This window comes from Crotalus tigris, unplaced genomic scaffold (assembly GCF_016545835.1).
Source record: "Crotalus tigris isolate CLP2741 ecotype Arizona unplaced genomic scaffold, ASM1654583v1 scf7180000018173.423308, whole genome shotgun sequence".
NCBI classification, from domain to species: Eukaryota; Metazoa; Chordata; class Lepidosauria; order Squamata; family Viperidae; genus Crotalus; species Crotalus tigris.
The window spans coordinates 74,609-86,651 of record NW_024096865.1 but is presented as its reverse complement, the minus strand read 5'-3'; the positions used below and the strand labels follow the sequence as shown (position 1 = coordinate 86,651).

The 12,043-nt window shown below is 40.9% G+C and overlaps 1 protein-coding gene across 4 annotated transcripts; it reads right to left on the bottom strand.

Annotated features, from left to right (window-relative positions):
- LOC120310404 (mitochondrial chaperone BCS1) lies at positions 1-12,037 on the bottom strand. Of its 4 annotated transcripts, none has more exons than XM_039348780.1 (8): positions 11,953-12,037; positions 10,462-10,847; positions 8,986-9,125; positions 8,566-8,760; positions 6,965-7,028; positions 5,796-5,965; positions 4,173-4,290; positions 1-1,901 (listed from the first exon to the last, which is right to left on the bottom strand). In XM_039348780.1, exons 2-8 carry the CDS (start codon positions 10,779-10,781, stop codon positions 1,649-1,651), a joined length of 1,260 nt encoding a protein of 419 aa, XP_039204714.1. In that variant the 5' UTR covers positions 10,782-10,847; positions 11,953-12,037; the 3' UTR covers positions 1-1,648. The 4 variants fall into 4 exon arrangements, with proteins under 4 accessions (XP_039204714.1, XP_039204715.1, XP_039204713.1 ...); XM_039348781.1 differs by lacking the exon at positions 11,953-12,037 and adding an exon at positions 11,347-11,760; XM_039348779.1 differs by lacking the exon at positions 11,953-12,037 and adding an exon at positions 11,258-11,759.
- Between the last annotated feature and the right edge of the window lie 6 nt (positions 12,038-12,043).

Sequence of the window (12,043 nt, the reverse complement as noted above, 5' to 3'; positions counted from 1 at the left end):
TACATTATAGTATACTTTATTAACACAGTAAACCATGATTCAATTACATGTCAGATTTTAATTCTTGCCATGGAAGGAATGTGGAAAATAGTTTCAGAGAAAAATACTAGATTGGATTGGATCCCAGTAGTAACTAGATCAGAATCAGGTCCCTTTAGAATCAATTTTTATCGGCTGACTTGTTTCTTCTTTGAATTATTTTAACAGCGCCATACAGAAATACTATGTCTATAAAACTTAACTAAGATAGATTGAAGAATATGATGAAAGGGCTCTAGAACAGAGGTCCCCAACCTTTTGGGCACCAGGGACCAGTTATATGGAGATTTTTCCACAGACCAGAGGGGGTGTGGTTTTGTATGCTGCCTGCATTCCGCGGATGGGGCTTTGCTTCTTTGTGCAGACCGGTTGTTGACATGCTGCAACCCAGTACCGGTTGGGGACCCCTGCTCTAGAAGATGGAGAGATACAGACAACTCAGTGCTGCTTCTTAGTTGTCATTTCCAGAACTTTTGTAGGGTTATTATGCCTCACAAATTGGTGTGCTAGTGCAGAGGGAGGTCCCTAACCTTTTGGGCACCAGGGACCGGTTCCGTGGAAAGAGGTTTTTCCGTGGATTGGAGGGTGCGTGGTTTTGTGTGCTGCCTCCATCACGCGGATAGGGCTTTGCTTGTTTGTGTGGACTGGTTAATGGCATGCCACAGACCGGTACTGATCCACAGATCGGGGGTTGGGGCCCCTTGTGTTAGTGACAATGATCTGGAAAAAAACAACAATGTTTGGTTCTTTAAGGGTTGAAAGTAAGAGTAGCAGGAGTCTTCCTTGGCTGCATTTGTTGGTATTTGCGAGAATAGGCTGGAACAGTTATAGACAGACTATGTTCTCAGTACAAAGACAGTGGAAGTCCACAGATCAAAACAGTTTCAGAGCAACATAAGAGCAATATGAGAAACGGGTTGCTGTATTTCAATATCATATTCTATGAAAAGCATTTAACCCCTAATGCTAGCAGACAGATTCCATTTCCTTCAGGCAGAATTAAAACCAATCTATTTGCAATACATTGAACTGCCCACACGTACAATTAACCTATTAAGAGGCTTTGCTGCTCCTCTATAATCACCATTTTCCGACCTTGGAAGATCATGACAAGGCAGATCTGGTTTTGATGTAGGCTACAAGTAAGACATTCTAGAAGAGAGATGCTTTGTTTCCTTTCTGGAGCCTGTAAGTTGCTTGAAGCTGAATGGTATGCCCTAGAGCAGGGGTAAGCAACCTTGGCTTTATGACCAGAATTCCTGAGCCAGTTATGCTGGCTCAGGAATTCTGGGAGTTGAAGTCCACGAGTCATAAAAGAGCCAAGGTTGCCTACCCCTGCCCTAGAGCCATCAATTTTAAAAAACCAAGTGCCTTCTCAGTATATTACTACAGCAGTTATTGAGGCACAGAGGGGAAGGGAGAAGTCATTCAATCTGAACTCCATATTCAATTTCTTTTTCAGAGAAGTGCAATGAGATTGTTTGGTTTATTCTTTATTTTTTACAAAAAGGACCACCTCACTGAGACAGAAATATTGACGGTATCCCCTTTGTGCTGGGTGAACAGCCCACGCAATTACCTTCAATGTTTTCTCAGTGTTTGTTCAAAATCAAGATATAAGCATCTCTACATTCTGAATGGCTTTAACTGGGTCTGCTTTGTGTAACATGAAATAACCTTGAACTTGTGCAGCGCTGATTTTAACAGAGACAGAAAGGGCTCGTTTAGCAAATTGCTCAGCTAGAACAGATGGCTGGTCTGGATAGAATTTGTGGAACATCTGTTTGAACTGCCACTCTGAACAATACCCAATGTACTGTTTGAGGTCTACTCGGCCTGGGCGAATCAGGGCTGGATCCAGCCTGCAGGAAGTGAAAAAAACAACAAAGAAGCTCAGTAAAAGTTTAACCTCCCAAATATAGCTTCCCTCTTTATACACAAGCCCAAAATGCTGTTATTTCTAAAATTCCAAAAAGAACGAGGCTAAAAAACTTTATCTTAAAATAAAATCTGTTTTATTTTATCTGTAATGTATAATTGGCCATCATATTCAGGAAAAATATAAATTTGGTGGCCAGTAAATATATTAATACCAATAGAGGTCCTATTTTAATTAAATCTTTTAGTTCTTCCTCAGCTATACTACATCAATCCACACTAAAGAGTCCTGCACAGAATAAGGAAGAACTATCACTAAGGTATGTACAGCACAAAGTAACATTTTAAATAATTGTGCCCATATCCACTTCACACAGAATGACTATACAGTGCTTCATATTCAGTTCTGATTCATGAAAGCAGCTGTGTCTATTTTATTTATTTTATTTTATTTTATTTTATTTATGAGACTTATATACCGCTTTAAGTGCAAGCACTCTCTAAGCAGTGTACACCAGTAAGCAATGTCTATATATATTTACATTGCCCCCAACAATCTGGGTCCTCATTTTACCTACCCCGGAAGGATGGAAGGCTGAGTCAACCTTGAGCCGGTGAGATTTGAACCGCTGACCTGCTGAACACAGTCAGCTAAAGTGGCCTGCAGTACTGCACTCTAACTGCTGCGCCACCTCAACTCATTTTCATAGCTACTACATAGTTAGAATCAATCATCGCTAATTTAATGTTATAATTGCACTCCCACAAACTATGAACCTCCTTTACAGAATCATATAAAGCTTACATAGCCTAATATAGATATATTTCCTCTTCTTCCTCCTTCTCTATCACCTACCTTTAAATTACCCACCTCCTTGCTACAATCCTAGCAGCCAACATGAAGCCAGGAAAGGTAACAGCGAAAACTACATGTATATTTTGCAGGTTCAATGTTGTAAATGTTTCAAATCATGACCAAGGCCATTAATGACAATGCCACTGCCAACACATTTCAGCCTTGTCACTCCATAACACTTGACCTATGATTCTTTCTTAGCAGGCTAACATTGCCCCGTGCTTGGGAAGAAAAGCTGAAAGTTATACAGATGAAGTTTCTAGGACACTTCACAAGAGCCTCTCTTTTCTTTGATTTCTTTCTCCTGTTTTCTCCTCCAAAATAATGCCCTACTATATTCTTTTATCAGTCAACACTTGCCTTAGGAGAGTTTATATCTTTGCTGTCTTTTGAACACGAGGGGTGCCACAAGCTTTTTTTTTTAACAATTTGCTTAGATATTGCATGAGATAAAATGGGATGTATTGATTTATGTCATCAAACCATTAGGGCTTCTACTAGTGTAGGGGTGTCAAACTGCTGGCCCGCGGGCCGGATGCATCATAGTGAAACCACGCCCACCCCATTGCCAGCAATGGCAAAAAAGTCACGATACGTCAAGACACATCACGTGATGTTGTGAGTTTGACACCCCTGCACTAGTGTTTCAGCGTGCAGCTGATAAAGGGCATCACTGGAAACAATACTGTGACTGGAAATTGATAATGGAAGAAACTCTGGGAATGGCAGCTGTTTGTTTTCCTATTCTGTGGTTTTGATTTAGCAGCCAGAGCAGAGGTGTCAAACTCGCTGTGTCACGTGACGTGTTGTGACGATTGTGACTTTTTCCCCCTTGCCGGAGTTGAGGTGGGCGTGGCTTCCGCGTGACGCATCCAGCCCATGGGCCGGCAGTTTGACACTCCTGAGCTAGAGCAAAAACTGCTAACTAGTTATGTCATCATTATCAGCAACCGTTATTACTTAGCCCTTATTTGAGGGAGTGCAATCTGGAAAGTGGCTTTATTGCTAGGGAAATTGTCAGGCCCAGAATTGCCAACCCCAGCAAACATGAGCATGTTATTGTCATGGATCTGCCCACTGGACTCCTCTCCAGAGGTGAGTTCAGGGGAGGAGGGCAAGTTTGAGTCATCAGATGAAAGACTAGAGCTAAGTGTTGGTCAGGATCAGGGCTCAAAGAGTGCTAGCCTGAGGGAACAGCCTTGTTTTAATCAAATGGGCCACAGGCTGAGGCTGAGGGAGATGAGCCACAGCTTCAGGGAGTTGGCCAGGAGGCTCCAGGTGAGGACCTGGAGCAGCTGCTGTCTGTTAGCAGTGAGGAGGAGGTGGAGTTCTTCTAAGTCAAAAGGTCGGCTAAGTTAATAATCCCCACCTATCCCACTTTTTGTTCATCAGTTCTAACCTGTCCATATAATTCGTAGTCATAAATACTAGTCTGGCTTCAGAAGAAGCTACACCATCCAACGCATTGAGAAGGCCACTGAATGTTAAACGTCCCATGCCTTGATATGCAACAGGATCTGAAGAGAAAAAGCAACAGAGTGTTATTCAGAAATATGGAACAAAAGAAAACTAACAGTATGAGTAAAGACATAAATATTACTAAATTTTGCTTGGATGTAGAAGCAGCTTCACCAACTGGTTTTAGAGCTCCCATAATTCTTATTCCCACTACCCACTACCACAGAGAGAGAAAAAAAATAAAACTTTTTTTTTCTATCAAGGGCTGTATCAAAGGTATCTGATTTAAGAATTTGCAGGTTACCAGCAGATATTGAACCGTTACAAATATGATGCTAACCAAGGTTGCCAAACTATTCTCTTTCTTCTTTCTATTTTGCTATGTGGGAGGAGAAGGGCAATACATTATTGTTAAGTTCTGAACTGATTGCTTATCAGAGCAATCTTTAATCTGGGATAGGCAGAAGTAGATGACCTGCAGTCCAATTCCTGGATTTGTAATACTTGGAACATCTTCTAATCATGGCTGCAGAAAACGGATGGCATCATTTGAGCCAGTAGTGTGCTGCAGCTGCAAAAAAAGCCAACAGTTCTAGGCTGCGTGAACAAAAGGACGGAATCAAGATCATGTGAAATGTTAATACTACTTTATAATGCCTTGGTAAGGCCACATTTGGAATATGGCATCCAATTTTGGTCTCCATGATGTAAAAAAGATGTTGAGACTCTAGAAAGAGTGCAGAGAAGAGCAACAAAGATTATTGGGACTGGAGGCTAAAACATATAAAGAACAGCTGCTGGAATTGGGTATGTCTACTTTAATGAAGAGAAGGACGAGGGGGACATGATAGCAGTGTTCCAATATCTGAGGGTTTGCCACAAAGAAGAGGGAGTCAAGCTATTCTCCAAAACACCTGATGGCAGGACAAAAAGTAATGGATGGAAAATAATCAAGGAGAGAAGCAATCTAGAACTAAGGAGAAATTTCCTGACAGTTAGAACAATTAATCAGTTGGACAACTTGCCTCCAGAAGTTGTGAATGCTCCAACACTGGAAGTTTTAAGAAGAGTTTGGACAACCATTTGTCTGAAATGGTATAGAGTTTCCTGCCTGAGAGGGGGGTTGGACTAGATGACCTCCAAAGTCCCTTCCAACTCTGTTATTCTATTCTATTTTCCAACCATGTTAGAGGGAATGCATTTCATTGGAACACATACAAAATTAGCATGTATTAAACTAGACATATCACTATTAAAAGGCAAAAAAAAAACCCAAAACCCAATCCTCCCAAGACCCACTCCCTCCAAGCTTACATACGCATGTTTGGTGTTATTCTAGCCATTTTGTAGCCCTCAGCCCTGGAAAAATGCTAATTGCAGCCCTTGGCCATAAGAAGGTGGCTTATTCCTAGAACTAAAGGAAAACAGCTTCAACAAGGCATTTCATATGACATCTCCATGGTACAATGACTCTGTCACAGGTTCAAAGTTAGGCTCCAGCTGGAATGAAGGAATAAGACAGTTTGGAATAGGAAGCCAGAAGGAGCACGTGTCTCTCACTCACTTTCAGCAGCAAGGTCCCGACTGACAAAGGCCGCATCTATGTCTTCCAAGAGGATGATGCTCTGTTGTGGAGCTACACTCAGCAAATGATTGAGGCGATCATCTGAGAGACTTCGATCACTCAGGCTCAGAAGACAGATGCTGTACTGCAATTTTCCAGCCAGGGCTGTGCTGTAATAGGTAGGAGTTTCATTTCAGAATGTACACATGCAAGAAAAAAAAAAGTGTTTGAAAAGAGGGGAGGAGCTCCTCCACATTCCTCTCAGAATTTAAACACCTTTGTTTGCTCCATATCCATGTAAATAGAGTTCTGCATTTACACACAGAGAACCACCATGTTAACTTCTAAATTAGCCTAAATCACCATTAAATAAAAAGGTTCAGAGTAAGAGGATACTATCTAGAATAACATAATCAAGTTGCACTTTAAATCTTAAGAAAACATATTTGATTAAAGTTTTGTTCAGAATCAGATTCTCTGAGAATTATATCCCTTTTTCCTGTGATAGTTCCATTACTTCTTGCTTTCTTGACATATATGTACTATATTCTCTCTAGGATGGCTTTTATCATCACTTCTAAGAAGAAATATTCCACAGGTGAATCCACTTGGAGCAGTTAAAAACAGCAATAGGTTGAACCAAAAACACTTTTGAATAATTTAATGTAGCTTGATATAACTCAGCTTGCAGGGAAAGAGACAATAAGTATCAAAATTGCATGAATGATTCTTCCCCAAACATCACAAATTATGAGGAAAGGGAGACGCTAGATTAGCAAGCCCTTATCACTTTGCTCCCTGCTGAAAAACTATTTCTAAGTCCACAAAAGGACATTTATTACATCACTTTTATGCCCTGCATTTTGTGAAAGTTACTTCCTAATACAGGTGACTGCTGTTAATTTGGCCTTTAAAAAGATCCTAAAATACTTGTTCTAATTGGTCTACCAATGATTAATTTAAAAACATTTAACCCTTTTGTTCAAATGACAATTTAATTCCACTCAAACACAAGTGTTATCACTTCGAGATACCTTAGAATCAAATCAAGCCTCTTCCAATTACACAGTGGCATACAATATTCTCAAACACTGCTAAATAAGGATGGGAAGAAGGGATACTTTTTGAGAACAGGTTCGATATCAAGACTACAGAAAGCCCACACTTACATGAAACTGCTCTTGCCACAACCTGGGGGCCCATACAGTAAGTATCCTCTCCTGTAAGGTATTCCTGTGAAGAAAATATCTAATCAGAAGACACCATTCAATTATCCAATTTTCTACTTTATGAGTTATAATCACCATGCTCTAGAACAGCGTTTCTCAACGTTCGTGTGACGGCGACCCCCGTCACACGAACATGCTGCGCATGCGTGGCGGCGCCCCATGTGCGTTGCACATGCGCGGCAGCGCCCCCATGCGCGGCGCACATGCGCGGCGGCGCCCCCTGAGGGGGGGAAATGGCGGATCGCATTGTTTGGCGACCCCCATAAAATGGTCGATCGACCCCAAATGGGGTCGCGACCCATAGGATGAGAACCGCTGCTCTAGAAGTACGCAAATAATTTTTCTGCCACTTCTAAACAAGGAAACAGTTTTCTAATGATCAGCTCCAGATATTGTGAAAAAAGTTGCACAAGAGTACTTGCATTGTGGTGAAAATGATGAAGTCCATTTTCTTATCCTCTTACAGTCTTACGGTTTAGGCTTATCCTGGGTGAAATTATATGTAACTTTATTAAAACACTACTTTACAGGCTGTCCTCAACTTACGACCATAATGGAACCTGCCAATTATAATCACAAGCTGTGATGGTTGTTAAATGAGACTCCCACATGGTGTGGTCTAATGACGGTACGGATCATTAAGCGAAGCATGAGTTCTTCAGGGGTGGCAGAGTCCCTGGAAGGCCTAGCACAGGCCCAGGCCTAAACTTCAGCATCTCTCCAGCTTCCAGCTTCCGGGGTGGGTAAAATGAGGACTCAGATTGTTGGGGGCAATATGCTAACTCTGTAAAACTGCTTAGAGAAAGTTGTACCATTATGAAATGGTATTTAAGTTTAAGTGCTATTACTATTGATATTACATATTGCCTGCCCATCAAGCACCACATGCTCCACTTCCCACTTCTTAGGGTTCCTGTAGGCCTTGGGCCTCTTTCTTGCCCCACTGGTTCCCAGAGCTCAGACTGGGAAAGGAAAGCAGGCTGCTTTACCTTCAGCATCCCTGCAGACTACATGGCTCCAATTGAAAATAATTTTGCAAGCATTTATTCAAAAAGGATTACCATAATGTGAGTTTGACCTAGAAGATTTAATTGTCTTTTAAGAAATATCCTAGACATTTTGGAATACTTGGAGCAGCATAATGAAAAGCAAGCTGCATTATTTTCTTAGACAGGTGCACATAAGACCTTTGGAAATTTGAACTGGGCCTTCCTGATTAAAGTTTTAGAAGATATGAATTTTTGAGAGAATTCTATTACTGTAAATGCATAAGATTGATTTACACTTCAGAGAAAGCACAAATAATGGTGAATGAATTGTGAATTGTGAACTAACAAAACCTTTTGAGATACAAAGAAAGAGACAAGACTGGGATGCCTGTTGTCTCCTCTCCTTTAGTTCTTGAAACACTGAATACAGATATTAGACAAGAGGAGAGAATATACCCTCTGTGTATTTGGCATCAAATACATCCTGATTTATCTATAAAGGAGAATCAGCGCATTATGTCATCTCACTGCCAGCCTCTGAAATGCACTCACCTCTATCAATGTACCACTTGGGGTTATCAATGAACTCTTTCACATCTTGCACAATCCTCTCTGATATTCCTTTGTCGAACACTACAGAGGTGAGTGGGCGTTGTCGTCGTGGGAAACCAAATGGCCGCCATTCAGCAGCCATTGCTGTATACATTACTGTTTTGCCTTCTTGCTGTCTCAGAGCCAATTCCCTGGCTAAAGAGAAAGTAAAATGTGAATTATACAAAATATCTGGCTATAAATCGGAAGGAAGCCAGGACAAAGCAGAAAAAAAAGCTAATTCCTAGAAACAAAAAGGAATCAAAATACCACGTAGAAGAGATTGCCTGTTTAGACACAATGTCCAAATCTGGTTGGTTTGTACTTTGGTCTGAGCAATATTATATTCAGGGATGCTTCATGTTTGGGGTGCTAACATACCTTCTTGCATGATGTTGAAAAAAATTTCTCTTTTATTGCCAACTGCTGTAAATGTGACAGACTCCCAAGGGGTGCCTGTGTGGAGATCAATCATCTGGTTCTCCCGGTTCCGTTCTATACGTATCCACTTCTTTTGATACCTGAAAGCAGAGGAAGGAACACCTGAGTAGGATAATCTTTTCTGGACTTCCACCTCCAGAAACATCCTTTTCCATGCCTGTTGATCTATAATCAAACAAGAGTTAACATAGGATTTATATGTTCAATTATGGCCAACCAAAAAAGGCAATGGCACAGATAACAAAGATATCTCTTTTGTGACTACCTACTCTCCCAACTTACAAGCTTAAAAAATTGGGTTTTGCTTTTTGCCTGAAATTCCATTTTTGCTGTTTACCCATGCTATAAAGCTCATGTTTCTCAGGACTTTCTCCAGTTTTCTGAAAAAGGAAAACAGGAAAGAGAAATTTGTTCTGTGAGTTTTCTTCTGCTCTTGTAGCAATATAGTGTAGGATACTACAGTAATAGGAATAAGGAAAAGTTACCCATCCAATCAGTTTTGCTTACATAAAATGTCTCTATTCCATTGTTTAAATAGCTCCAAATTTTTAGAAATAAAACTATATGTGTATAATGCAAACAACGAAATAGTGCAAAAGGAGATTTAGCTATTAAAATAACAAAAAGCATTTCAAAATATTTTATTATCATGATCTGAGTTGGAGGAGTAAAAAACCAGATGTAATTGTATGCTTGTTTACTGGAGATTAAATTAAATAAGCTTACAAAAAATGTCAGTGCTTAGCTGATATTGATTAATCTTAAAAGATAAACAAAGTTGAATCTAGTTCATATTCCAATTGATAAATCAGAAAATAAAAATAGAAATGAAATAATGGAATTGATTATTCAAATAAATGAAAATAAAATAATTTTAAAAATCCACCATGGAATAAGGCAACAGCATGACTGCTAAAAAAAAACCCCTGCGCAGATGCACCCATGAAATAAGGATTTAAGCTAAGCTCAAGGGAGATTTTATCTTACCTTTAAATCCTAGAGTTCAATTTATTCTTAAATATGGAGGCATGAGAGTATAGAATAACAGCATGAAGTTTCAAAAATAAGACACTTGCTGAAACAAAAATTTAGCCACTGTTGGAAATCATTGGCATAATAACTATCCTTTGAGATTCAGCAGAATATAGAATTTGCTCTGACTGCACACTTGTAAATATCCATTCTATTTCTCCTGCACATGCATTTTGCTGTTTTCTTGATCTTTGCCTATTTTGCAATTTTAGAAACTGAAGTTCAGGATGTAGACATTTAAATTTACTTTCTTCTGTTAGTTGTGCACTGAAAACTCCTGCTTATTGCCATAGAAGTATTTGGGAGTTATTGCAAAATATATCTATTCATGTTCATAATCTTCCCACTACTTGCAGCCTGGAGATATTTCATGGTCTCCCTTACCAAATGAAATGATTCCCAGGGCTGGGAATAAAGTCAAATTTTGTACTGACACGGCCACTCTCGTGTTGCAGGTAAGAAGTCTCCACGCTCAGGTGCTGGGTGTGCTTAGCATGGTGAGATATCCAGTTCAACAGCCAGTGGTAACTCTTGTCCCTGCTTGGCACTTCCAGGGTGATCATATAATGCCGTTTGAAAACCATCATGCCAACCTGAGCCCCCTTACGTGCCAGGGCCAAGGCTGTGCCCACACCAACTAGACCAAAGCCTGCCCCAAAATACGGATTGTCCTTTAGGGCTAAGATAAAGTCAGAGAAAGGCATTGTGTGTGGGAAGAGCAAATAATGCCAAAGTTAAATAATCACTCTGTGTGGCATTTCTTTTAAAACCTGAAAAAAAAAAGGAGAAAGCAGTTAAACCCATGAACGGTTTACTGACAAAACTCAAAGGCACGAACAGCTTGCATCAAATACACCGGACTTTTTGCAATGTCTAGATACCAGACGGCTCTCTGTCTGGTATTACAAGCCATTCATTTCAGCGTACTGCAGTTGCTTAGCAAACTAAACTCAGGAATCAAAGAGAACTTGGTCTCTAGACTCGCCTATACAAAACAGAAACTGTGCAGATTCCCATAACTGCCCTTCACTTGTTAAAATAAGGTGGGGAGAACCTCTTTGGGTTTTAAACTTAAAAAGTGGTTTGTCCTCTTTTCCTCCCTCTCTCTCTCTCTCTCTCCAGATTTACTGGAGAAAAATGCAGCCTCGTGTAGATAAAAGGAACGAGAAAGCTATCCTACCTCCTACTGCAAACCGGAGCTTGAGTAAACCCCACTTCCCACCTTCCCGCATACAGCGTACTACTGTAGACACCCGATCTCCTACTTGCCCTTCCTTGAGCGACCTTCCCCTCTTCCAATCAGCGCCGCCCCGTCACTTCTGTGGTTCCACCTGATCGGGAGAGGTGACTCTCCGCCCTCTTGTTCCTACCGAGATACCTCTGTAGCATATGCAAGAATAAGTTTAGAGCAGCTTTTCCCAGCCTTGGTGTCTTTAAGGCGCCTGGACCAACTCCCAGAACTCCCCATAATTCTGGCACTTAAAGGCCGCAGGTCTTAAAGTCCCTGAGGTTGAAATAACGGTTTAAAATAAAACGGAAAGCAGCCACTTGCTACTCCTCGACTTTTACAGGCACCGTGGAACCACTCTAGAGAGTCAAGCCCTTTACAATAAACACGAATAGAAAGCAGAGATCCGCTCTGAGAAAAGGTCGGCATGGGTGATTCTAATTTTCCTAGCTCTATCTTCATTTTTCGCTTCGGAACCGAAGGCTGGCTACTTTCTATGACATTATCCTACACTCTATGGTTTCTGGGAAAGCGGTAGGTTCCTGGGTTCCTATATACGAACGTTCGCGGCAGGGAGTCTGAATATCGGGATTTTGATTTGTGAGAAGATGACGAGCTGTTCTCCTGCTTTGCTTTAAGGCACCTACCGCGCAGCAGGGATAGGAAGACACTCTCTACACCTCGTCTTGGGGCAGCGCCTCCGATCCCCCAACGCCGAAGCCTGTGTCAAAGGTTACC